This window comes from Mytilus californianus, unplaced genomic scaffold (genome assembly GCF_021869535.1).
Source record: "Mytilus californianus isolate M0D057914Y unplaced genomic scaffold, xbMytCali1.0.p SCAF_11, whole genome shotgun sequence".
NCBI lineage: Eukaryota > Metazoa > Mollusca > Bivalvia > Mytilida > Mytilidae > Mytilus > Mytilus californianus.
In genome coordinates, this window is record NW_026262593.1 from 50856678 (window position 1) to 50884615 (window position 27938).

The window sequence follows — 27938 nt, forward strand, 5'->3', positions numbered from 1 at the left end:
GCCGAAATGTTCTCAATTGCCGTTAAAAATATCACACAACACATGAGTTATACATGTTTTGTCAAACCACACAATAGCTGTCTCTGTCTATCATATTCTATCACATTGTCCCCAAAATCTACAACTTAATATTGCCTTAACACATATGCATCGGTAACCGTGTTCACTTTGACGTTTACATTTTATTAGTTACGCGCTTGTTGCAGAAGGGTTCTCATATAGTCCAGTCGTTTGATAGCACATGGTATATTAATCACATATGACAAGGACTATCATCTGAGGACTTCAGATATTGATATTTTGGGGGCCATATTGAATGACGGCCCTTTTAAACCCTGAATTTCCAATATATCATTATTCGCTATTTTTATAATTCACTGTTTGCATTTATACTTTTTTTGCTAATTTACATTGGATATTCTCCAAGTGGTCAGATAAGGCATGAACATGTTTACTTACATGTTTGACTAAGTATTTTTTACAACAGAATTTACGTATCAATGATATTATTTATGACTGAACTTTGTCGAAAAGGATCAAAATTGTAGATTTCAAAAACACCAGAGCTAGATATTGAAATCACTAGAGCTGAATAAACTTATGAAGTCATCCCTTCGTAAATTTAACGGACGCCATCACGAGTTATTTGACCGTTATGGAATAACCGTTCTCAGATGATATCGGATATGTTCATTATGTCGTAACTACAATACCCTCCCTTTTCACGAATGTGACTTACCGAATTAGATTATTTACCGGATTTGTAATAACATAAGCAACACGACGGGTGCCACATGTGGAGCAGGATCTGCTTACCCTTCCGGAGCACCTGAGATCACCCCCAGTTTTTGGTGGGGTTCGTATTGCTTAGTCTTTGGTTTTCTATGTTGTGTCATCTGTACTATTATTTGTCTGTTTGTCTTTTTATTTTTGGCCATGGCGTTGTCAGTTTGTTTTCGATCTATGATTTTGACTATCCCTCTGGTAGCTTTCGTCCCTCTTTTATAGCTTATGACGGATGGAGTGGATAGAATGTGTGAAACGGCAAGAGAAGACATGAGAAAATTTGCAAAGCCAAGCAGATACAAAAAGAACAGGCATAGACATTTGAGCTGGTAATCAGTCCTTTGATGCAAGCATACAAATATTTTGCACATTGAATTGGTTGTCCAGCCGCTCAATTTGAAACAGTTGAATGAAGGCTATGGAACAGTAGAAACACTCCAGAATCACAAGGCAAAATGTCACAAATCCTGTCGAAACAAATTTCCAGTTCTCAAAATATTTCATCAGTAAAAACGAAAACATACTTCTGAAGTGGAAGATAAGTTGTCGGTTGAAAGAAAAAAGTAAACAACCAGTCACAGTAAAGTGGTTCTGGATCAACAAGAACAATGACTGCAGTGTATTGTTTCTTTGATGATGTATTTGACGATCTCCACGATGCATCGTCATTTATAATCGACAGAAATAGTGCCTGACTGTGCACTTGAACTGCAAAACAATGTTCTCTTAGCCAAACTAAGTGCTGAAGATGTAATATTACAGGAGGCCAAGTATCATGCCAAATAATGTTTGATAAAACTTGACAACATAGCAAATAGGTAGAATAAAAGACACAGTAAGAAAGCCAGGAGTTCTTTTCCATGGAATTGTGCTTTCCGATGTAATAAAATACATAAATGACACACGGTCTGGGCTTGCCGATCACTCTAAATTTGACAGTACACGCCTTGGACATCTTGGAGTTGTCATGGAAGGAAGAACCGGTACAACGTATCTAAAAAATTGGAATGTAGTTGCCATAGAGGATCTGCAAGCTTACAAACGAGGTAGATTAGTACTCTTGATTTTCAACGAAGGTGTTCGTGAAGCTCTGAAACAAGCCACATCTTTAAAGCGTGCAAATGAAGGCATCATCATAGCCAAAGCAGGCAAAATAGTTTGAAAAGATATGCTCGATACTAAGAAAAGCTTTACAGGGACATTCAATAACAGCTCAAAACATGAATCAGTTCAACATACACTGATTGCTTAGTATGAATGATACTAGGATGGTCAAACATCGAGACACAGTCCAGTAATATAGTTAAGTCGCAAACAGTTCTTAGCATTTCTCAGCTACTATAGTTCAGTCGTGCAACCCGTCGTCGAAAGGATACAACTGCAACTTATAACTCCTCAGATAGAGAGCCACGTGTCTCTGTGTTTGTTGAAATGATTCATGTTGAACGGCTTCATTAAATTCCCCTGTAAATCTTTTTATAGTAGCAAGCTAGTCTCTTCAAACTATTCTATTTACTTTAGCTAAGATAAGGCCTTCATCGTCACGACTAGGAGACATGCCTGTTTCGGAACTCCTCCAACACATTCGTTAAAAATCAGGAGAACGACGCTACCTTTCTTGTGTGCTTGCATATCTTTTATAGCAGTTAGTATCCAATTTTTTAGAAGCGTTGTATCAATCATTCCTACAATGACAACTCCGATTTGCTCAAGGCGTACATTGTACAATTGACCGATATCAGCAAGCTCAAATATCAGAACAATATCTGTTCCAGACTGTGAGCTGTCAATGATTTCTATCAATTTGGCAAGCCCCATTCCATATATGGATAGCAGATCCCTGATTTTCTTTCTGTGCCTTTGAATTATTGTCTTATTGCCTTGTTGTGCAATTTTAACAAACATTTAGCATGATATCTGGTTCTGTGATATTAAATCTCCAGCACTGAGTCTGGCTAAGAGAACAATGGGTTGTAGTTCAAATGGACAGTCACATACTTTTTTGTCACAAATGTTTGTCGATCATAATTGTCGATGCTTCATGATGATCGTCAAATACCTCACCACAAAAATGAACAAAAAGAAAAAAAACCTCCCTACAGTCATTGTTCTTGTTGATTCATCGCAACTGTGTCTGTTTTTTGGGGGTTTTTTTTGACAGGATTAGTACCTTTTGCTTTGTGATTCTGGGGTGTTTCTGGCCTTCTTTCAACTGTTCCAAGTTGAATGATGAGAGAAACTATTAATTCAATATGCAGCATCTTTGTATGCTTACAACAAAGGACTGATTACCAGGTCAAATGTCTATGTCTACTCTGTTTGTATCTGCTTGGCATTGTAAATCCTCACGTGTCCTCGATTGGCGTCTCGAAATTCTTTCCGGTCATTTATTTATTTATTGGGTTGTTCAGCTACAGTGACTTCAATACCAACATTGTTTTCCTTTTCGACACAGAGTGGTCATAAATTATATTGTAATTACTTTATTTTCTGAGGAAAAAAACTACTTAGGCAAGCCTGCGAGTAAAAGAAATTATTTATTGTGTCAACATATGCATGCCTTATTTGACCACTTGTGAATATCCTATATAAATAGCAGCAGTCATATAATTTGCAAAAGTAGGTGTAAATGCATAAAAACATGAGTATAAATGCAACTAGCAAACCAATAAGAATAGCAAATAATGTTGAAAATTTATGTTTTCAAAATGGCCACCATTTAAGATGGCCACCAAAACTTCAATATATGAAGTCCTCAGATGATTTTCTTTGTCATTAGTGATGAATATATCAAAGGTTATCAAAATTAGTAACGTCATTTATTTTTCATATAATTTTTTAATAATAATTATTAATTCTTATGAGGCCATTTTAAAATGCCCAGAGCAGCAATTTTAAAATGGCCGCCCAGAGCAGCCATTTTTTTTCTGAATTGGGTTCATAGCTATTAATGTTTGCTATGACCTGAACTAAAACTCTGCAAAGTTTAATGCTTTTACCACAATTTGAACAATTGTTTCACAAATCGACTGGACTATTTCTAGTTTTTTTAAAATATCTATATTGATCTCCATAGCATTCGTACTTTCCGAAAAAAAAATGTTTGAAAAATGGTGAAAAAGATGTCACACGCATTAAATTTATTACCGCGGCAACCTGACGTCGTTTCGAATAGTGAAAACAGCAAAAAACGCGGCGCCATTAAAACACACAGAACAAGCGCACAACTTAGTCGATTGTCGGTGCATGCATTGTTCAACTATATATATAGAGAGTGACTTTATAAGCTACGATTTGATTTATCTATATGTTACTGATTTTTCAGATCCTTTTTGATATTCCGTGATATTAATAAGTGTTGCCCTCGATGCGGAACAGATTGATGTTTTATTTTGCCCGCAAATTTTAACTTGGGTGCAGAACTTTCAAAGTTTTTAAAACGAGTAAAACCTTGGGTGCGTAATTGTACGAGCATTTCTTTTATGCGTTTCTCTCTTTTAGCACTAAAGAGGCTTCTTTTAAACAAGCGTTCCATTTTTTAAAACTCAATCATACATTTTTGGTAATGATTTTAATTTGCAGTTAATAAAAGCACGTCTGCTTTGAGATTGGAAATGGGGAAGGAGAAAAAGGCACAGAAAAACAGAGAAAGGTGTAAACAAAACTACGAAATGAAGAAAAAAGACAAAATGAATGCATTAAAACAAAAATGTCACAATTGTGGTTATTCAGAAACTTCCGCGGCCACGACAAAAAAATGTAAAGTCAATGAAGAGGGCACTCCCTACATCACCGAAGAAAAGAGTAGCAGTAATGGCCACGTATCTAGACAATAAACATTCCCCAACTGTTCAATCGCTTGAAAAAATAAAGTTTGTTATGATGCCTGAAGAAAAAACGGAACACCTGACTGATATCGCCGTTGCTACTCTATGTGATAAGGATCAAGTTAATAATTCTTTCTCGAAGGCGTGTTTAGATCGTGAATGTTGTAAATGTGGACATCGTTATTAAAATTTACGGACAAGGGGTTGAATATTTCGGATGATGTTCCCAATGTATCTTGGGAACGGTACGTATATATCACTATGAATTCTAAGAAAAAACTTACACCCATCAGAAAATGCACTAAACCGGGTGATATGTTTAATTACGTTAGAGAACTTTTAGACAAATTCGCTTGACATCAGTTCCGTGCACAGTGGCAAAATGCACAACTTAAATGGTTGAAAGAAAACTTATAACCTAATCACTGTATTATAATTCATGACTATCCGAAAACCACGGTTGCAAAGAAAAGTTTGAACTTCAACGAACTTATTTTCAGCGCACCGAGGTATCTATCCATGTGTCCGTAATTTATCGACATGCAATTCTGGAGGTAGACGAAGTAGAAAGTTTGCCGGATATTCCATGTATTATCACTGAGCATTTCTTTGTAATAAGCCCGGATGAGAAACATGACCAATTTTTTACCCAAAAAGTTCAAACCCTTGTCAAGGAGTATTTAGATTCGATTCGATATGATGTAAAAGTTTTTCATGAGTTTACTGACGGTTGTCCGGTTCAGTATAAGTCACGAAATTGTTTTGGAATGTTAACCTAAATTTGTTCCAAACACGAATATGAACTTTTCATTCGAAACTAATTCGAAACTTCTCACGCAAAGGGACCTCAGGACGCAGCCGGGGGCTTTTTAAAGAATCAAGTAGACATGGCTGTTTTTATCGGGAACGAAATATTACAATCTGAGGCCGATTTTTTAAATATTGCGGGAAACATTTGAAGGACACTAAGTCACTGTATTGTAAGCGCCGAATATTTAGATTTGTCGAGAGTATAGATCGTGACACAATATCTTTTAAACCTGTTCCTGGTATTAGAAGTCTCCATCAGGTTTTTTCTTCTTTGGACGATGCTATTTTGACAGTTAGGTACCTGTCATGTTATTCTTGTGAAAACTATTTGGTTGGTACTTACAAAGACTGCATAAATAATTCCACTGGAAGTAAGGCGACCATACCGAAAGTTGTCGAGAACAACCGAAACCGCCATTCGGGTCCCGCAGAATCCACGGACAATTACGAAATGGAAGACTTCATTACGCTTGGCACAATACTGGCAGTATATACGGATGAAGCAGATTTAAATTATTACCTTTTTTAAGCAAATGCTTGTCCCGAAACTCTTAAAAAGGACACCACCGATAATTGGAGCGTAACTTACGTAAAGGGGTCCCAAGTTGTTCGTGGTTTATACTTTGACCAAACAAAAACAACTTTTGTCGTATAAACTATTGGATAAGAAACATTCCATCATTTCCATTGCATCTGTTATTTACATTTCACCAACTCTTCAATGTTCGACCCGTGGAACTTTTAGTCTTCTGGAAACTACACATCTTGACATTTTATCAGTATTGGATAAAATGGAAGGAGTACAATAAAGTTATTGTTTAAAAACCTCTTTTTTCCATAAAAACATATTGTTACATCCCCCAGCAAAAAAGGTTTGGACTATATAGGAATCACCCTGTCCTTCTGTCTGTCCATTTTCCTTGTAAGCGGTAATCCTTATAAATTACTTGACGAATATTAATGAAACTTTACACAATGTCATGTAGTTGTAGTACACTAGCTAAAGATGTGCATGCAGGAAGATAGATCCCTTCGTTAAATACTACAATATAGGGTAAAATATATTCTTGTTATGTAAGCGCAACTTATTCTAAAACGTTTATTGGATTTCAATGAAACTTTACATTAGTGTAGTATACTATGTGCATAGATGTGCATAAACAATAATAATGTAGTCTGACAACTGTTACTTGAGATAATCTTAATTTGAGGGGGAAAGGGGGTAGTGATCGTGATCACAGTTCTCGTTTTATCTGTATTAGAATTAGATTGAAATGAATCGTTTTAAAAGAGGTCAAATGATTTGCAATAAGTGATCATATTTATTGTATTGGGAATACATATCATTATAGTACAATTGTTATTAACGTTACTTATTCTAGAAGTATTTTTGTAGCGCCTGAACCATAAAAAACGTCCGATTTTAACGATAACGTCTGTTACGCTTATAGGTACGAACATCGCGCGTAACGTCTCATTGAAATTGATATTTGTTGATTTGTCACTTATTTTGATGTTCTAACTAAGAAAATCAGTCTCAAACTACGTGAACATTCAATATAAATTATATCTTAATTGTGTTTGTTTGAATATAACGATTTAAAAGATATGCCTGTTCGGGTAAAAAAAGTAACGGATAATAGTTTTGTTAGAATGATTATCCGTTAAAAGATTTTACTTTTTTTGAAAGGTCGTCTCAGTTTTTGTTCACTCGTGCGCAGTCTTCCCGATGTACTCCTATTACATGTGTACATTAGAATAAGGTCCGTGTGAATTTGCCTAGTGATTAAAATCAAAAGTGTTAATATGTTGCTGCATATCAATCAATTTTGTTGAAATTTGATTCTGGATCTCTTTTGACTTGTTGTGTAAATAAACGGAGAATTTAACTGAGCCTTCTCCAGTGACGTATTCAGCAAATAGAAAAATAAAATTTGGGTTGGTACGCGAGGAAATTATTCCCATAACAACATTTCAAATCAATGTTATATATGTAATCTAATAAAGGCTATACATTCAAACTACTCTTTTAATCGATTGCTACTTTTAAAGGGACATTTAAACGTTACAATCAATTTTGTTTTTAAATATCATCAACAATGTTTCCGCATATAGTCGAACAATCATATTATTTGCCTTCTATATGTATTTTTTAAAATTTATGTACAAATTAACATAGTCAAATTTGAAAATTTCTGTTATTTTTTAGTTTTTAAATGGGAAGCGTATAACCATTGTAGTAAACATGGTATAGCTTATAAAATAACCAAATAGTGTGATAAATTACAATACAAAATAAAAATATACATACAAGACGAGACTTTTCATGTTTTTCTAAAGAACACGTTTTTAGTTGAAGAACAAAGACGGAAAGAGACTTAGTTATCGATAAATTTTATATATAATTCAAACTTTTACATTCAAAGGAAATCTTTTGGAGAATAATGAACCTATCATTTTACAATATGGTGTCTCATTTTTATGTTAGAGGTTGATTTCAGTTCTTGCTCCAAAAGTAGCACGCGTAAGGTGAACATTCGATGAAATATCGAATTTGGAGATATTCATAGAGGAAACTGTAAAAGCTGTGTGGTTGCAACTTCACAAATATATAGAACACAATAATAGTGTCCCTTAACCAGAAAGAGCAGTTATTTTAATGGTCATTAATTGGTCAAAGATCTGCCGTCACTAATTGTTTCCTTATTTGTGCGATAATTTCGATTTTAAACATACGAGACAGGGATGATTTTATTATAAAGCATTTTCCCACCGGTTATTGATTACAGCATGATCAGTGCCAATTTAATTACATCTACATTTTCAATTGCTTGTGCCGGCTTATCCAAAAACAAAGATGGTAACCCCTTTGGACCATCGGTTTAGCATAAAATAATTTTGAAAATCCATACAAATAGCTTCTTCTCTAAAACAGTCTTGAATATTGTAACCAAATATTTGAATAAATAACATAATGTAAATTTTGAACTTCTACAAAAATCTGAAAATAAGATGGCCATCACCGTGGGACACAGCTAAACATAGACCCCTATGACAGAAACATAACAACATATCGGCATGAGCCCCTAATGGATATCGACGCAATGCTGGTAAATGAAAATAGCACTAAATGTCCGAAGCTAATAACTTGGTGTACCTTCAGTAGGAACGCGTGTCATAATTTAAATCTGCTATCCAAATAAATACTCTCGTCGTGTCGTAGCACCACCATCAATCAACCAATTCAGCATATCATAATTTTTAATATTGCCATAAGGAAAGAAAAAAAAAGAAAATATACCTTGTTTGCAAACGACAAAGATATAAATAAATTACAATAGATTTTTCACATTTTATGATCGATAATCTTAATTTATGTTGTGTAATTCAGCGTCTTTTTTCAGTTACGTATGATTTATCAGTATTTCTGCGATACTTTTATACCGACTGATTGACTAAAGTACAGAAATATGGTAATTTTTGGACCTCTCCCGTCTGAAGTAAAACATTCAATAAAGTCTCCCGTCTGAAATAAAACCTTCACTTATTGTGTGAAATGCATAAATTCATGTACAAACAATGTAGGTACATGTATGTTCGGTCTCTAAAGGGATGTTAAATTTGAGGCCTCGTGTTTGTCGAGTAACAAGCTCTTTGCACGTTATAGAATCCTTGCAACAATTGGGTCCGTTGGTGAAAGCTGAAGCCAAAGTCTCTATCAGTATCCAGTAGAACACCCCTTTATTTTCCAGCGATCTTTCGAATTTCACTTCCTTCATTCTGTCATCCATGTCAACCCACATTGCAAAGCCTATACATAATTCTTGTATCAATTGTGTCATTGATTCCCGTTCTGAGTAAGCACGAAATATTTGCCGCTGCAAAATATGTCCGTATCTAGAACACCTTCACTTTTCAGCGACCGTCCAAATTACCCGTCCTTCTTCCATATCAATCCACATCGCAAACCTTATTACTAATTGTTGTATTAATTGTTTCATCGGTTTTCATCCTAAATATGACCGACATATTTGCCACTTTACTTTAAGCAAGTGTAAGTAAATCTGCTATATTTGGCTTTTGATTGTCCCTTGATATTCAACTTCATTCTGTACGATATCTTGTTTAAATGCATTTTCTTTTGAATGCTAAACTAAGTCAATATAGTTACCAGGCTTAAAATTTTGTACGCCAGACGCGCGTTTCGTCTACAAAAGACTCATCAGTGACGCTCGAATTAAGCAATAAAAAATGTAAAATAAAGAACGAAGTTAAAGAACATTCATTGACAAACCAAAATCCAGAAAGATTTTGCCAAATACTGCTAAAGTAATTTATTCTTGGTTAGAAACTCTTTAGAATTTCGAAAATTTCGAAGTTTTGTAAACAGATAATTGATAATTATGACCATATGAATCAATAATTCATGTCAACACAGAAGTGCCAAAGATATTGATAACTTAACAGGACGTGAGGATGTAAAAGGGACAGCAGTGGGAAGTAAACATAACATTACATCTATTTAAACGAATATTCTTCACTAGATAAAGTATTTTATAATTGATGATTTTATTGAATATGTTTATTGTTCCGAAGCGTCTATTGAATTCAACCTAAGTGAGGTGAATAACAACGAATAAGGAAGGGGGAAGTAATTAAACAATAAACAGTTACAATGTAAATACATAAGTTTCTAACTATTAGAACACTTCTTGAAAAAAGTCCACAGAAATGTCCATTATGAATAAAACGGAAAAACAGTGTTTTACATGGCTTGAAGTCGGTAATTCTACAACACTTGAAGATTTGAACAACCAGTTCACAGAGCGGCATATAGGAGGAATCATTTTTACAACAATTTTAATGATAATTGGGATATTCGGCAACTTTGGTGTTCTTTGGATTTACATTCAGAGATTCAGAGTATCGAATTATAGGACATACACAATATGGCTGGCCATCATGGATATTGCAAACTCGTGTATCGGAATGCCTTTCCTGATTTACTACATGAGCCATTACTTAACCTTTCCATCGTATGTACTCTGCAAATTCGGTCGATTAAGCATGGTCTTTACAACGAACTGTTCCGCCTTTATTTTAATAGTGATAGCTTTCGATAGATACAGAAAAGTATGTAGGCCTTTAAACTGGCAACTTTCGTACGGAAATACAAAAGTGTGTTGTATTATTGCCACCATTTTAGGACTGTTGACGTCATGGCCATGCTTGGTTTTATACGGGATTTACACAGTTGATACGGCGATTCCTGGGGTGAAAGGAATTCGGTGCTGGACAGATGACGACTACAAAAATACTGTTTACCCAAGTGTTTATTATATTCTACTGTACGTTCTCAATTTCTTAGTTGTTCCTGTTTTGTTTGCCGTCTACGCACAGATTTTACGGTTTCTACATAAACATGGAAAAACCGGCGTCAACGTAAAAACTAAGAAAACAACTGTCACACTTTTAGCTGTTTCAGCAGCTTTCCTATTGAGTGCTATTCCACATTACAGCCTTGTTGTGACAACTCGGATTCAAAAAGACTTCAACTGTAAAATGACATTTTCAGAAGGATTTGCCTATTATACATTTGTGTTCTCAATTTTGTTGAACAACGCTGTCAATCCTTTCATATATGGATTTTTGGACACGAAATTTAGGCGCGAAATGAAAAGTGTTTTCAAAAGATTGCGACAAAAGAAAGCTGAAGATGAAACAGATTGTAGAGGTAACAGATCAATGCAGTCGGATTCAGTTACTCATTAAAAAGTATCACTGAATTTAAAAAATAGGAAACTATTAAAACGAATGCTTGTTTTCCTAACTGTGTAAAGCAGCTTTTGTTGATTCGCAAGCTTTTGGATAAAAGGATTTTTCACTGATATCATTGAAGAACATTTACATTTAAAACATTTGAAATTCGCTGTAAACTCAAAGCCCAAAAATCAACTCCAAAAATGATACATCGACATTTTGTGATAAACTGCAATTTTACAGAACGATATCATTGACGTACATATATCAATCATTTTATATTATATAATTTGTAACTTTGAAACATGTTGATATATGATACCGATTCCAGTGCTGCTGTAAAAATCACTATCAGATAATCAAGGCAAAACTCAATTTAAACATATAAATCTCACTTACGAGTATTTTATCTACACAACACAATTGTTATATGATAACCGAAATCTTGTGACGTTATAGTTTTTTAAAGAACGAACTATGCACTTGACTGATGGTACAGTTTGTTTTCTCCGATTCTTTTAAACAACTCTTGTTATCTTCAATTTATATAATTGAAAAAAAAACTATATATCGATCGAAAACTGTATACAGTGAAAAAAAAAAGGATTTTTTTCTTAGTGGAGTTATTGCTGCATTGCTTATTTCAGAGGTCGATCCCTGCATGTGGCAGATGCGTTCGATTCCGGTTCTTATTGACTATGATTACCAGTTTTCTTGCCTAAGGACTGATTGTTCTCTCTGGACACTCTGGCTTCCTCCATCAAAACAAAATGACCGCCATCAAATAGCCAATAGCGCCATAAGTGACGTTGAACACCAAACATCAATAAATCAATTATTGTTCATTTCAGACGTTTCCAACATAGATCTTTTTTGTTTGTTAAAAAACAATTTGTTTACAAGAATTTTAATTTCGAATTGACTATTGCTATTTTCCCTTGTCATAGAAATATTTATCTGGAAATGACTGTAATATCTGCCGCTGGACATGAAGCAGCTTTATCAAATTATAATGTTTTTGTATACCCTGAAGAAATAGTAAATTTAGATATTTGTATGCTAGAATTTATTTAGGAAGTCAATTAACTCTTTTAGTAAACAAATTAAGACGAGAAGAAAATTAATGATTACACAGAAAAAGCAGTATGAGGTGGGTCTGCGTTACAAGATCGGTATGTCGATAACAATATGTAAATGTCGACCTTCTTTTTAACAAGTCTTTACAAAATGTATAACTTTTTGTCTGTAAAGACGCTGTGTGCAAAATGGACAAAACTATTTACAGAGTAACGTCCCAGCTAACATTAAGTCTGCAGGTTTCAGCTCTGGAGTTCCTAGTGAAGACATTTTTTTACGTAAACACATTTGAGGTACACAGTTTCCAAATTAGACAAAAGCTGAAAGTCTGAGCATCTCTTGATATAAACTCGTGTTTTTATTATTTATTTACTTATTTTTAACTGGTAAGAGATAACATTGTTTTCTTGTGCTTAACTGCTTAGACGTGGATTGATGTTATACACATTGGAAAAGCAGTGCTTTTCTTTTTCGCTGTTTAGATAGACAGAGCAGCCCTCCATACAACTTTGACCAATAGTCCCAAAATGTAATCTGTAAACTAAAAAATATATATGATGATATACTTCACTTTAAAAAGAAATAGCATACATGTGACTAACGTTTTTATTCCATAGTTTGTTTAGTAAAAACACACAGTAAACACATGTATAGTTTACATACATAAAAATAGAAAAATATTTTAACCGATAACGAGCGACCAAACAAGTCATTTTTTAAATTAATATAATTTCTTTCTTTTTTTCTATTCATTTCTTTGATATTATTTTCTGCTCTTTTTCATTTTACTATACGTGAAATAACACTTGCATGCAATTCATGTTTGAAAAAAAATATGTGCATCAAAAGAAAATGTGAGTTAACCGTCAAAGAGACAGCAACCTAGCGACAAAAATAACCAGAATACATATGCTGAACCTTTGGCGATATACAGATATATACGAATTTCCCTCAATGAGACAGCAACCCAGCGAAGACAAAAACATATCAATAGATAAATAAAGGCAACAGTAGTATACCGCTGTTCAAAAGACATAAATCGATTGAGAGAAAACAAATTCGGGTTACAAACTAAAACCGTAGGAAACTCATAAACTATAAGAGGAAAATACTAGTCCAAACAATTATCATGATAATAACGGTATTGAAAGGGTATTTTATAATTATTTGGACTACAACGATAAGACATAACACATTATCTAACAGAAACCATAACAGAAACATCATAAATAAATACATGAATGTTGGGTGTTTAAAATTCCGAGATACGTAGTATAGCAATGCAAATTCACACTCGGCAAAACAGTCATATTCGGTAAGAGGTCACGTTTGGTACTTAGCAGACAGACGACATAGATGTTAAACCACAATCTAAGACGTGGTAAAAATGTCATTAGTTAGTTAAGTCACAGACACATCGTATAGATCAACCGATTCGTGATGGTGTCCCTAAAATTTAAGGAGTGTCATTTTTAATCTTTCTCTGTTGGAGCAGTTTCTGCGTAAGGAGCACACTCCTGTATATGAAGTCTGTATAGTGTCAACATGGACGAGCATAAAGTATCAATTGAGATATGTAAACACCATACGACGGAGCAGAGGGTATGTTACTGCTGATAAATGGGAAATTGACTATTGGGAAGTTGAAATCATCTCGTATGTCATATATTTTAGTGTCGTCCATCTGTGTCAATATTGAGGAAACGATCAAGGTATGAAGCAGTCTTTTTTTTGTATCAGTAGTATCCTTAATTTTAAGTTCACTGGGATATATGAGATTCAAGTACGGACTGAAATATGGGTTATTCAGTGATAGGACATCATCAATATATCTGAAAGTAAAATTAAAGAATTTTGCAAGGTGCTTTTTCTTTATGTCTTTTAGAAGGTTCTGAATGAATTCTGCTTCATACGAGTATAAAATCAAGTCAGCCAGAAGGGATGCACAATTAGTATCCATTGGAATACCGACTGTCAGTTGAAATATCAATCCTCCAAACTCAACAAATATATTGTCGTTTAAAATCAGTGTGGATCTTCACAAAATAAAAATTATTATAACCCAATTATATTACCAGTTGTGCTGTTCATTCCAAGCTCTTTTGTGAGACATTGCAAATAGTGGTTTTTACATACGAAGACAATATCATTAGAGGCTTTGTCTGCTGGAACAACGACATATTTGTTCATGCAAGGAGAATAAAGCATCAAAAACCTCCGGGTTCTAGAATGGGTTAGAAACCCATGTGCTCATAGTACATCGTAGTTTTATAAATGCATGATCGAATAGCCTTGATCCATTCAGACAAAGTGTCCAGTTCTGGTTCGTCTGGTTCGCGCTTTACCCATTTTCTAGCTTAGTTCTTAACTGCATCCATCAGTAACCTGAAGTTCTTTTTCCAGTTGATGGACTTGGGAATTCTATATTTTGGTCCCTTGGCTAACAACTCTCTTAGTTGTTCATTGGTTACGATGCCAAGATCGCAAGTACCATGAGTAATAGACCTTTTCAACAATTGTCTACACCTACAGTTTAGAACGACTACGACAGGTGAGATATGGGGGTCGTCTCAAACATAAAATTTTTAAAAAATATTATTGATCGCATATGATTATTTTTATTGCCAATGAGACAACTATTCAACATGACGTTTTTTGTGTACCGTACCTTTTGTTTTGTTTTATTAAGTATTTGCTTATCAAAATTTAACTTTTTTTGTGAATTGACTATGAAGAAAAGGAAGGAATTCAATGTTTCATTTCTTTTAGACGCCGAGTTGGAAAATGAAAAAAAAAGAAAACAAACCTGTATTTTTGTAGTAGGTGTTTAAATAATCAATGTTTATGTCTGTTGACTAGGGCGGTACATCTTTTTACAATGTCCGTTAATTTTGGCTTCGGATGACTCACTATACTCATTACTTTATTTAGTTTTAGCTTACCAATTGTATGTTCAACAGGAAATCGATATTTAGCGACAATGCAATTTAAATTTCGACTCTTTCTCTTTAAATCATCCGGCTTATTGTGATGTCGCTTGACCTGCTTCCCGGCAACCAAATGCCGTAGCTTACCAGAGAGAGAGGAGGAACCTGATGAATTGCCTCGCCCTAATGTCGTACGACCAAAACAAACATACCGCAAAATAGCGCCCATAAATGAATCTCATTCGCGAGAATCACCTGGTGTACAACACGTTCATAATAAAATAGATACCAAAATTTTTAAAGGCCCTTGGTGTCTCTTCTGTTTCAGATTCAGATTCAAATCGTAAGTTTTTGTTTTTTTTGTTCTCTTGCTATTTTTATGACTTCCGCAGTAGGAAAAAAATCACACAATGCACATATAAAACAGACATCCAGAGGTATCGCATGGACTGCATTTTGAATACTAGTTAAGACCCCCATCCCTAACCCTAAAAAAGGAAAAAAAAAAAAAGAAACAACGTTACTTTATTGTTTCTAATAAAAAGGAAAGAAATGTTAGAGCGAAGCATAATGTCAAAATATCAAATTGTAAACTAAAAATTCTATTGTGACAAAATCTTACCGATTGCAATGACCAACTTGTTCAGGAAATGTTTCAGGCGCGTATAACATGCGGCGGGGTTTTAGTAGTATAATTGAATATAAAACTTTCCCTATGTTATGGTCAGAGATGAAATTTTAAAACCATTATGCATGGGAAAAAAAGAAAAGAGTAGAAAATCAAAGCTATGTCCTGAAAAGGGGAAGTGTAAGCAGTACTTGCTTCTTGCAAGACACACAAATGACATTTTTCGGGAAAGGGAAAGGAATCTAAGACAAAGGGATAAGACATGTTGTCTATCGGGAGACGGGCAACATATAACGGTCAATCAGTTCAGCACTGTTCAAAAAGACACTGCAAAGACAACAAGCTCTGTTTAGATAAATATACCATACGCATCACCGAAGAGACATTAATTGTCAAAATGCACATGTGGCGCTAAAAAAAATGGTTCCGTTAATGTTTCAAGTTCATTAAGGAAACACCTCAACTTTAACATGGCATCTTGAAGCGGAGTAGTCCCTCGTTACTAAATAATCGATGTTGCCTTTTCCTTTGTCCTTTGACCTTAAAACAAATAGACCTTTTCCCTCCTAAAATTTAATGTGTACAACAAGTGACCTGAAGATCGGTTGAGAAACACAAAATCTAGCGGGCGGACGGACAGTTCATTTACAATGTTCCTTCCGCAAAATTTCCCAAATAGCATTACAAAAACCAAATACTCGTTATTGGCATGTGGAACAATCTGCGTTGACAGACTCGCTTATCTAAATTCTCACATAATCATAAAATTTAAGAGGAAAAAGGCAGATTACGATGTGACATGATTGCAATAATTATGTACTTGAACGTTAAAAATTCAACGTAAAATGTCGTATAAATACATGTTATTAGAATGTTATACACAAGAGATTCTTATAATTCATATTTGTTTGAAATATGTTCTTTAGTCTTTAGTATAAAATCGACAAATCGAAGGTGTAAACGCAATACAATTCATGAATGATTTTTAATTTTGAGACGACCCCTTAATTTTACCTGTAAACTGTAGGAGTCATTAGTCGGTGTCGAGAGTTGTTGAAAAGGTCTAATAACATGACCAGCTGGACTATAATTGTATTTTGTCGATGCACATGAGCAATCCGGGGGTTTCGATTTCACAAATACACTCGGCAGATGCTAGCATTTGTTTGGTTTTTTTTTTCGATTATTTTCAAAAGCTCTTTGTATCTTTAGTTTACATACTGGAAAACAAAACTATACATTGAACGAAAACTTTATACAGTAAAAAAAAAGGTTAAGGACTACCAGTTTTCCTGCCTGCCTAAGAACGAATGATTCTCTTCAAGTACTCCGGTTTCCTCCATTAATAAAATTTCGCCACCTTGAAAAAGCTAGCAGTTCTGAAATCATTGATTATTTTGAGGCGTTTCCTACACAGATCATTGTTTTGTTAAACCAGAATCTATCTACCAGAATTTTAATTCAACAGCAATGTCCTGCGTCATATAATTGTATATCTGAAATATTACTGTACAATCTGCCGCTAGACAATAGGCAGCTTAATGTTCCAAAACCCACGTTAAGTTACTTTTACGCTTCATAATAACCGGACATGTTTACATCCTTGTCTTTACAATAGATACAAAGTATGGAAATAGGACTACTAGCAGTTACTGGAAGTTTTGTTTGATAGTTGTCTCATTGGCATAATTTCATATCTCATTGTTGATTATAATGTATCAACATCAACATCAAGTTGAACATAAAAAAAAAAAGCAATCAACGTAAAAACTGTTACATGACAAATCCAAAACACTTGTTCTACCTTCTTTCTAAAGATCGATTCGTAAAGCATAGCATAGCATTTCTATTCGTGTATTCCTCCATTGGATTTACATTCACATCATGTATAAAAGTCATTTTAATACAGAGACACCATAGGACCATCTTTCGATTAACATTTGGTATCTTGTTGATATTTTCTGTCCTTACATTATTGTAAGGCAAGGCTCCAATTTATGTTATTCTACGCTATGAAAGATTTTTTTCTTGGGGATAATTTTTTGTAGATAAAATTTTGCTTTTTCCTCTTGCTTATATAATTGAAATGTTAATCACTAAAAGGCTTTGGTGGGAGCTCGAGGCAATTATACCACATTTTCTTATTTTCTATGACTTACATTTCAGAGATTTTTATTATTTAAATCGTTTACAAAGTAAGATTTGTCCCTTTCTAAACAATACATTTTAATATAATCTGGCCATTCCTCTTTATGATTCAAAGGTAGATTATTTATTTTGATTTGTCTGTACGTTTAGAGTTAGAAATACTTGTGTAAAGGTTGTAAAAGTCATTTTTTAAAATAAATATGATTACACGAGGAAAGAGACTTAGATAGTATCTTCTCTACAGATTTTTGAGTCGTCTGATTCACACCGCCTTTAGAGTAGGTAGACATATACCATTTTTTCGTAAGGACATTTATTTTGTTTGTAATTTGGTTATCCGGTACAGTAAAAAGGGAAAACCCAGTTGTTCATCTTTGCAGAAATTAAAAGGAACATAGAATAGATATACGATTATTAATTTCCTCTTTAGTAAATGCCGTGGCAGTATACGTTAGGTTTCATAGTGAATGTTCAATGAATGATTTCTTTATTGATTTGATAGCAGTTTTATCATGGCCATGTATAAAAAGAAACAATACCGTTTGGCAAATAGAAAGCAAAGAGAAAGGAGAAAGGGTAGAGATAGAGGTCGAGGAAGACGTGGTAGACAACAAAATGAGAAAACAAAGTTCTAGAAATCCACACAATCTGCATTTGAAGGATTAACTGGGAATCAGCAAATTTAGTGATGCTGACATTAGAATTGTCTTTAAATGTAATTCTCGGTCAGTTTGTGCAATCAAAGTCGGGCGTCATAATTATTGTGAAACTAACTATTCTAGAGGTGGTGTGAATCAGATGTGGATACTAAAAGAATCCAAAGATCTTTTAGAGTCCATACAATCTAAGACTCTTTCATCTTGCAATATAATTAAAACATTTGACCTCTCTACACTTCACACAAGTATTACCCCTTCTAAATTGAAACTGAAACTGACATTATCAAGATGCTTGATTTCTTGATTGACAACATATTTGTTACATTTGGAAGAAGTGTTTTTTTAACAAACAATCGGAATTCCCATGGGCACTAATTGTGCTCCTCTTCTTGCCGACTTGTTCCTTTATTCATATGAGGCTGACTTTATACAGGAACTTTTGAGGAAGAAAGAAAAGAAGTTAGCAGTATCCTTTAACTTCACTTTCCGTTATAGATGATGTCCTATTACTAAATAATTCAAAATTTGGTGACTATGTTGAACGCATCTATCCCATCGAACTTGACGAAAAAAGAGATGATTTCAGCTTTCCAATTGTGAACTTTCCATTTCTATGTAGCAACATTTCAGCAGCGCCTGCAAACGGAGTTTATATCTCACAGTTGATACGATTTTACAGGGTTTGTATTTCCTATCATGATTTCCTTGATATAGGGTTGCTGCTCACAAGGAAGTTATTAAACAAAGAGTTTCAAGTGGTGAAGTTGAAATCATCCCTTCGTAAATTTAACGGACGGCATCACGAGTTGGTCGACCGTTATGGAGTATCCGTTTCAAAGATGACAACAGATATGTTCCAATTGTCGTTACTACAATCCCGTCCCCTATTCCACGAATGTGACCTACCGAATTAGACTTATCACCGGCTTTGTACTAACATGAGCAACACGACGGATGCAACATGTGGAGCAGGATCTGCTTAACATTCCGTAGCATCTAAGGTCACCCCCAGTTTTTGGTGTGGTTCGGATTGCTCGGTCTTTGGTTTGCTATGTTGTGTTTTCTGTACTGATGTTTGTAAGTTTGTCTCTTTTCTTTTTAGCCATGGCTTTGTTTGTTTGTTTTTCAACTTATGAGTTTGAGTGTCCCTTTGGTATCCTTCGCCTCATTTTTTATATTTACAACGATGTTTGTAAGATAGAAAATGGAAAAGAAGATGTCCACATTTACATGTATGTGAAAAAAAGAGTAAATAAGACTCATTGACGAATTTCTAAACTCCTTAACTACTTAATAATAAAAAGTATCAGAACAATAATACCTACAAGTAGGTCGATATGACCAAAATTGTCATTTTACCGCTTACAGTAGTTTTATTGCCCTTGAATGAGGATTTTATCCAATTAGCGAAAACTATAGAAAATAGACAGAATCTTAAAAGGCATTTACCTTCCGACTCTTCTCACAAGGCTAGTTTCTTGGTTTTAGTTCGAAGCATAACTTGAATTTTTACGTTGTCATCTTAATTTACAAACATAACACATAGTAAAATATTATATTACCAATCAATACACAACGAAGTTAATCAGGTGTTAAACTTTTTCAACAGGAAATATTTACGTTTCTTTCTTTCGTGTAAGCCCATTGAACAAAATCCTGTATTGACAAACGGCAACGCTACTATTATCGTGTCGGGTAAATTTTGCGTAATACTAATAACACTCAATGATCAAATATATGTATAATTTCTCACGTTTCACTAGTATAGGGAGAAATTATTGTATGTACGGTACTAGCGTATAGTTTTATAATTTTACGTAACTAGGTATAAGACACGTGACTTATTTTATAGCGGGAATTTTTTTCCCTGAGACTATCGCTTTCTAGCCCGCCGCAGACAGGGCAACATTGAAAATGGACACCCGGATATCTAGTTCACTTAAAGACGCCATATCTTCGGAAGTTAAAAATACAGTTTCATCAGACAATCTCAACAGGACATTTAACAGTCTCAGATGTACAAAATCGAGCAGACCTTTATTGATAATTACTCATTCAAGAGAAAAGACAACGAGAATCAGTTTAAACATGAGTCTAAGGTACTATCTAAGCTGAAAGAAGCAGACGTTAATTTAGAAGGACAATAATTGAGTGTTGATTCCGTACAAGCAGCCAAAGCCAAGATAGTAGAAGGTATGGAATTAGTAAAAGAAAGACAGAAACTAATTAAAATGGCAGATTCCTCGGAACTCGGGTGGAAGGTTGTAGGCGAATACGTGACAAATCCTATCGCCGACGATTCGAAAGATGAGAGGAAAACAATCAGGGCACAAAACAGAGCAGAAAGAAAACAGAAAGCAGAGAAATCCAAGAAACAAATTACAAGAAAAACACCATACACGAGAGAAAAGGCAGAGACTACTAATTCTTCTTGGAAAACCGGCACTTGCTTCAATTGTGGAAGAAGAGGCCACTGGACCGACGATTGTCCGGATAAGAAGAAGATAAGTACTTTTAAAACGTTATATAATTTGCCAATCTTGACTAATAGTATATGTTCAAATTTAAATGATACTGAATAGAGTTCAATAGAAACTGATGGTCACATGACATTTTATTGCAAAGACGAGGTTAATAATAATTAAGATCTTAACGGTTTTAACGATCCGACAGAAAATTCATTTGTAAAATACCTTTTGAATCCGCTAAAAGACGTAATGGTAGGCCTGTAAACAAAAAAGATCCAGTTAACAATGACATGTTGATTGATTTATGCTCTATGTTCACAGATAGTTCAGATTTACTTATAGTTAGGGATCTCACTATGATTTTGTTGTCTTATTCAGGGTTTCTCAGGTTCGATGAGATAAGTAAATTAAGATGCAAAGATGTTAGCATTTTCGAAGATCATTTAAAACTTTTTATTTCTAATAGCAAAACTGATCAATACAGACAAGGGAATGAAATTCTTATTTCTAAAGGTATCACTATCGCTTGTCCAGTTAACATGTTTTTACGATATTTGTCTTTAGCTTGTTTAGACGCACAATCTGAACACTTCATATTCAAATCTGTTTTTAGATCCAAAGGTGTAGCCAAACTTATATATAAGAATGAACCTATTAGCTACACTGCAGCTAAGGAAAACATTGTAAAGAGACTTAAAGATGGTAGCCCCAAGTTTAAATCTTGGTCTTCATTCCTAACGATCGGGTGGTGCAACTGCAGCTGCTAAGTCTAATGTAAATGAAAGATGCATAAAGCGACATGGGAGGTGGAAAACAGATTTTGTTAAAGATGGTTATATCGAAAATACTTTAGAAAAAAGAATTTCAGTTTCACAAAAATTGGGTCTTTGATATCATTTTACTACACTCTAACCCTTTCTTTGGTATTTCTATTCTTTCTGGGCTATCGGCAACACTATATATTGTATTAATTCATGCCTTCATACTAGAATAATAGATATGAGCGTATAAGGTATACGTATAATTTCTCACGTTTCGATAGTATGGGGAGAAATTATTGTATGTACGGTACTAGCGTATAGTTTTATAAGTTTACGTCACTAGGTATAAGACACGTGACTAATTTTATAGCGGGAAATTTTTTTTCCTGAGACTATCACTTTCTAGCCCGCCGCAGACAGGGCAACATTCAAGTTTCATTCATATTATGAATATATTATGATACATGTATTTATATGTTTTCAAAACAATACACGCCGAGTATGTCTCGTGAGACGATTTGTCGCATTGGATCGGACCCAGGTTTCCAGTTTATCCCATTATTGGGTTTGTTTGGTTGTTCCTGGCGGGCGAGGTCGTTCATGATCGAGTTATTCATTTATTCAGTTATTCAGTTTACATTCATGTCAACCATATAATAGCTCTTGTTCGTATAAGGTTTACATTATTCTAGCTAAGTTGTACCTAATAGTGTATATCATGGTTTCGTTATTCGGAGTAATTGTGGTTATTATTTTTTCATATGTTTATATATATTAAGATACATGTATGTAAATGATTAATAAATTCCGTTGTCTACTATGCTTGCTGGGCTATCGGCAACATTATATATTGTATTAATTCATGCCTTCATATTATAATAATATATATCACCGTATAAGGTATACCAAATATGATTTTAAGATCTAAGACCTCGTACAATTTACGATTATAGGTTGAGACACAGACACATCGTTTCGATCAATCAATTGTGCATGTTTACATAACAACAGTCTACAAAACACAACAAAGAAAACTAAAGACTGAGCAACACGAACCCCATCAAAACTGGGGGTGACCTCAGGTAGATATACATTTTTTAGTCGTTCTTCCTCTTTAACCGTGCTTGACCTTTTTTTTGTCGGTGTCAGGATCATATCCTTGTTGTATGAATATGCAAAAGCGTAACGTATCAATTGAAATATGAAAACGCCATACAATAGGACACAGATAATATGTTACTGCTTAAAAATGGGAAGTTCGCAATATGAAAGCTCAAATCAACACGTTTGTCAAGGATCCAAGTTTGTTGTCGTTCATATGATTATGTCAATATCAATAAAAGATTAAAATTTGAAGCACGAACATTCTCATTCTTACCAAAATGTGGGTTAATGAGTGAAAATGTAGAATTTATTAATATCATCTAGGAAATAATGTCTGCTGGACATCTATTCATGGTAAACAATGTCCATGAACAATATTTACTTTAATGTGTCTCGGACACAATTTACCTATGAGAAAATGTCCTAAGCTGTGAAAAAGTGTCCATGTAATCACTGGACACATTTTACTATTACATTTGGTCCTTGCACAGTAAATACGATAATGTAGGATTCAATAATGTCCTCCATGAAATGATAATTAATTTCATCAAGTTCTGTTGTGTCTGTACCTAATCAAGCATTTCATGAGACACTATTGCATAACTGTTATAGTAAAATTCTGTCAACTTAAGAGACAAAATGTCACGGCAATGAACATCCTTTGATGCTTTTATTCTGTGAAAAACTGAAGCTTGTCTATACTTTATTTGACCTTCCTGTCCTGATAAATCTAATATAACTCCCTCACTTAGATTTTATAATTTTGACATTTTTTTTGACGTGTCCGCTTGAAATTTAACAATCCGGTCCATTGCGATTTACAATAAATGTTCTTTGGAATACCAATTGTTAGTTTAATTAGCAATCTACAAACCTAAACAAGTACAAAGAAAAAGTCAAGCATTTTGATGATATCGTTCTTGTATTTGTTGTTGGAATCAGTGAAATTATTTACGAACTTATGTCTAAGAATGAATATTTATAGTAGAATTTTAGATTTGAATATCAGTAAAAAAAAACGATGAAATCAGAAGTCACAGACATATGATCTAAATGAGGTCGAATAATTGTCTTGCTAGTCAATAATGTGTCAGCAAAATGTATGGGGTTATTTTGCGACATGAAATCATTCTTATTTCTACTTATTCTGAATCAGTATTCCGTTCTTGCAAACGTTTGAAACAAACCAAAACCTTCGTTTCTCTCATTCAACTTATACTCTCGAGACCGTAAAAAGTATCTTAAATATAAATTGAATTCTAAATCACAACATTGACTCAATCGCAAAATTAAAAACAACTTTGTAGTCAAAAATTAAATTCTGGTAATAAGACAATTTTTGTTGTATTTTTGATTTAAACAAATGCAACGTGCTTTCGTAACTCATTATATCGTATGAATAGTTATCAAAGGTACCAGGCTTATAATTTGATACGCCAGACGCGCGTTTCGTCTTCATAAGACTCATCAGTGACGCTCAGATCAAAATCGTTAGAAAGCCAAACAAGTGTAAAGTTGGAAGAGCCGTTTACGATTTCGAAGCATGTGGCGCTTTTGATGCACTTAAGACAATTATATATGACAAAACTATTGATTTGTCATTACACTTTTTTAAAAGATAAACATATTTACTTAAACACTATATAGTTTTATATATATTGTAGTAAAAATACAGCGAGCAGGGTTTGTTGTTGGTGTTTAAGTAAGAAGCGCCTCCCGGCATTGATCACATGAGTAGCATATGTACAAAGCCTAAAGATAGGTCAAATTATATGGCGCATCTCTCTTGTGGCAAGTATAGTCATTGTATTATCCATTGAGGTCTTTCTTTTTTATAACAGTGTCTGCTCCTGATTGATGCTGCGAAATGATATCAAAATCTTTAAGGTCTTGTTTAGAAAATGCATCTCCTAATCGTGACTCACTTTTAAGAACTTCATCTTTAAAAATCTGTTTGGACACAGATCCTTTAAATTCCAAAGAACTTGCATTTTGAAAACGATATAACTATTTGTTTTATTTACGCCTACAATTACCTAAACATGTTAAACCTGATATTGACAATGATTTTGCTGTGTTAAACTTGTTTTACTAATTTTGGCCGCCAAAGTCACGTTTCGTCTACAGAAGTCTCATCACAGGCGTTCGAATTAAAACAATATAAATGCAAAATAGAATACAAAGTTGTGGACAAATACAACTGAAGCAATTTATGTAGGGAACAGGAGGTGGGGAGTAGAAAGGCCTTAGTTTCTAAAATAATTCAACGTTTCATTTACAGTAAATGTACAGAAAAGAACATATCTATTCAATGATATTTCATGTCAACACAAGAGTGCTGACAACTGGGGTGGTGAAATGTCAATCAGAATTGCCGCTCGAATTAAAACATTTTTAAGGCCAAATCAAATACGAAGTTATAGAGCTTGAATTCAGAATATTACGAAAAGTTGTGCAAATAACGACTAAGGCAATCTATACCTTGGGGAATAAACACTTTAGTGTTTTCAATATGTCAACATTTTATTTACATTTCATGTACAGAAATTAACATATTTTTTCTCAATTGAATTGTTTCATATTTTTCATGTCGGGGCCTTTTATAGCCGACTATACGGTATGGATTTTTCTAATTGTTGAAGGCCGTACGGTTGCCTATACTTGCTAACATCTACTTGATTTGATGTTTGTTGGATAGTTGTCTTATTCCCAATCGTACCTTATCTCCCTTTTTTCATATATAATATTTGATGCCACCACAAAAGTGCTGACTACTAAGCTAACCTCGGAAACGAAACGTGGACATTGTTAACCATAGACTTTTAACACACCAGAACAATTACTTTCACGGAGAACGAAAAACGTAAGTTCTTTCATGTAGAATTCGCTAATAAGGGTTCAGTTGCAATATAAGCAATATTTTCAACAAAAAAATCTGTGCAGAATACAAGACCTACTCACTTTAAAATTAAAACTACACCTTTCATTTAATATACATACAGCAAACCTATTATCCCAAGATTTTCAACCAAAAGAGGTTTTTAGAGACCTTTGCCCTTAGGGATATAAAATCCAATATTGTACATCAACCCCGTACCAATATCGTCCCCCTAGTCATGTTGTTACTGGAGACCTTTGCATTGTTAACAATGAACATCTTCGAGAACTGTTAATGATAGATGTAAAAGATAAATAGGTAAAGCGCGAGCCAGATGAACCAAAGCTGCACACTTTATCTAAATGGACCAAAGCTGCCTGGTCATTTATTCAGCAGTGCATCAAAAATCTACGATGTGCAAAGAGCTCACGGTGGGTTACTGACCCTTGCAAGAAGCCCAATGCTGTGAATGTTTTAATCCTGTCCTCACCACATATGTGGTGTTTTTTTGCATTAACTGATAACGCCTAAAAACATATTGTTTTATATGCAAAATACATTGTTTGGAATGTCTTACTAAAGAACTTGGAATTCACAATAATCTTGGGAGTCCAGAATACACCCCTATTTCGTACATGAAAGAGGAAATTGTAACCAAATTACGAATTCGTCCTTCTGTGCTTTTGTATTTTATATAAGAAGGACGATGAAAATCTGTACTCTTTATACTAGAACTATAAACTTCCCAAACGTTCATGTAATGAACGACATAAAGCAGGAGAGAAGGTCTGCCGAAATATTGTGATTATGTATATTTAACCTGCGGGTGTCCATCAGATGTGGATACTTAAAAGTCCTAAAGATCTAACTTATAATTATCAATCACAACCTTTTTACAGTCATATCAAAATCTGTGATTTTTTCTACGCTTTACATTTCTATTTCTTATGCTTAATTGAAAGATCGACTACATCGTCTCATTTAACAGTTTCTTTTTTTAGAAAAAGGGGACAGGTAGAAATAAACTATTCTTTTAAGTTATAAAAAAAAAATTTCTTTGTGAAGAACTATACTGAGTCCCACAACAAATACAGCGAGGATGATATCATCAAATGCTGGACTGTTTGATCGCAACATAGGGTTTTAGTTTGTTGGATTGATATTACAGTAGACAGTCGGTATTCCTGTGAGTACTAACGTGCACTACCACTGGCCGAATTGTCCTCATATGTCCTAATGTGTCCTGTTCTGGCGTTAACCTTTAACATCAGATATTTAAAACGTTTTGTTTCCTACAGACTGTAATAGAATTTAACAAAAAAAGAAGATTTTTAGTTGTTTTTTTTATTTATTGAAGTCATCAAATATGTCCGTTGCCATGGACAAAATGTCAATACATTGTCTTAACCGTTGAAAGCCATAAATGACCTATTGAATAGCCAATAGAAATGTCGTAGTTTTGTCTCGGAAATTGACGCATTTTTGTATCACATTTTTGTAACACACTCATTGCACTGTGATACAAGAAATATCTCTTCATGTAAAAAATAGATGACAGGCCACAACCGTAAGAAAGAAATCTTTTGCTGTATTTTCCAACGGATGATACTAAGCACCGCCTTATACTTGCGTGTTACAGGAAGTCAGTATGTAATGAATTTTGTTTTCTCTTTATTAAAATTTTATGTATTGTTAAGAATTTACTGGATTCCTGTTTTACATTTCATTTTTAAATCAAAAACCAAATGAGAATGTGTAGCAGATCAATGTAATATTCTTGTTTATATTGTGAATAATTACAATTCATTTTAGAAAGAGATTTTTTTTGCGTTAATCATTATGACTGCCAAAATGGCTGCTCAAAGGTAACATTTGTACAAGTTATGACTTCAGAAATCTAAAGAATATATATCTAGAAATATCATTAAAAAGTAGGTGGTGTTTAATGACGGTGGCCCCGTGTGTGTCGACATCTGGAAACAGTGTTTACAATATCTATAACATTCAAAAAGCTGGAGACAGTGGAAACAAAAGAGATTAATTTGTCATTTGTTGTTTTATTACAACAATGAGGTGACACATTTTCCGGTTCCCTTATCAAATGG

The 27938-nt window shown here is 34.1% G+C and overlaps 1 protein-coding gene across 1 annotated transcript in view; it reads left to right on the top strand.

The window, feature by feature from the left end:
• Nucleotides 1–10066: 10066 nt before the first annotated feature.
• Nucleotides 10067–27938, top strand: part of LOC127720269 (type-1 angiotensin II receptor-like) — an 85055-nt gene continuing 67183 nt past the window's right edge. The window contains exon 1 of the mRNA XM_052226769.1: nucleotides 10067–11157. Within this exon, the coding sequence (XP_052082729.1) occupies nucleotides 10155–11157 (1003 nt within the window). The 5' untranslated portion in view covers nucleotides 10067–10154. The remainder of the gene's footprint in view (nucleotides 11158–27938) is intronic.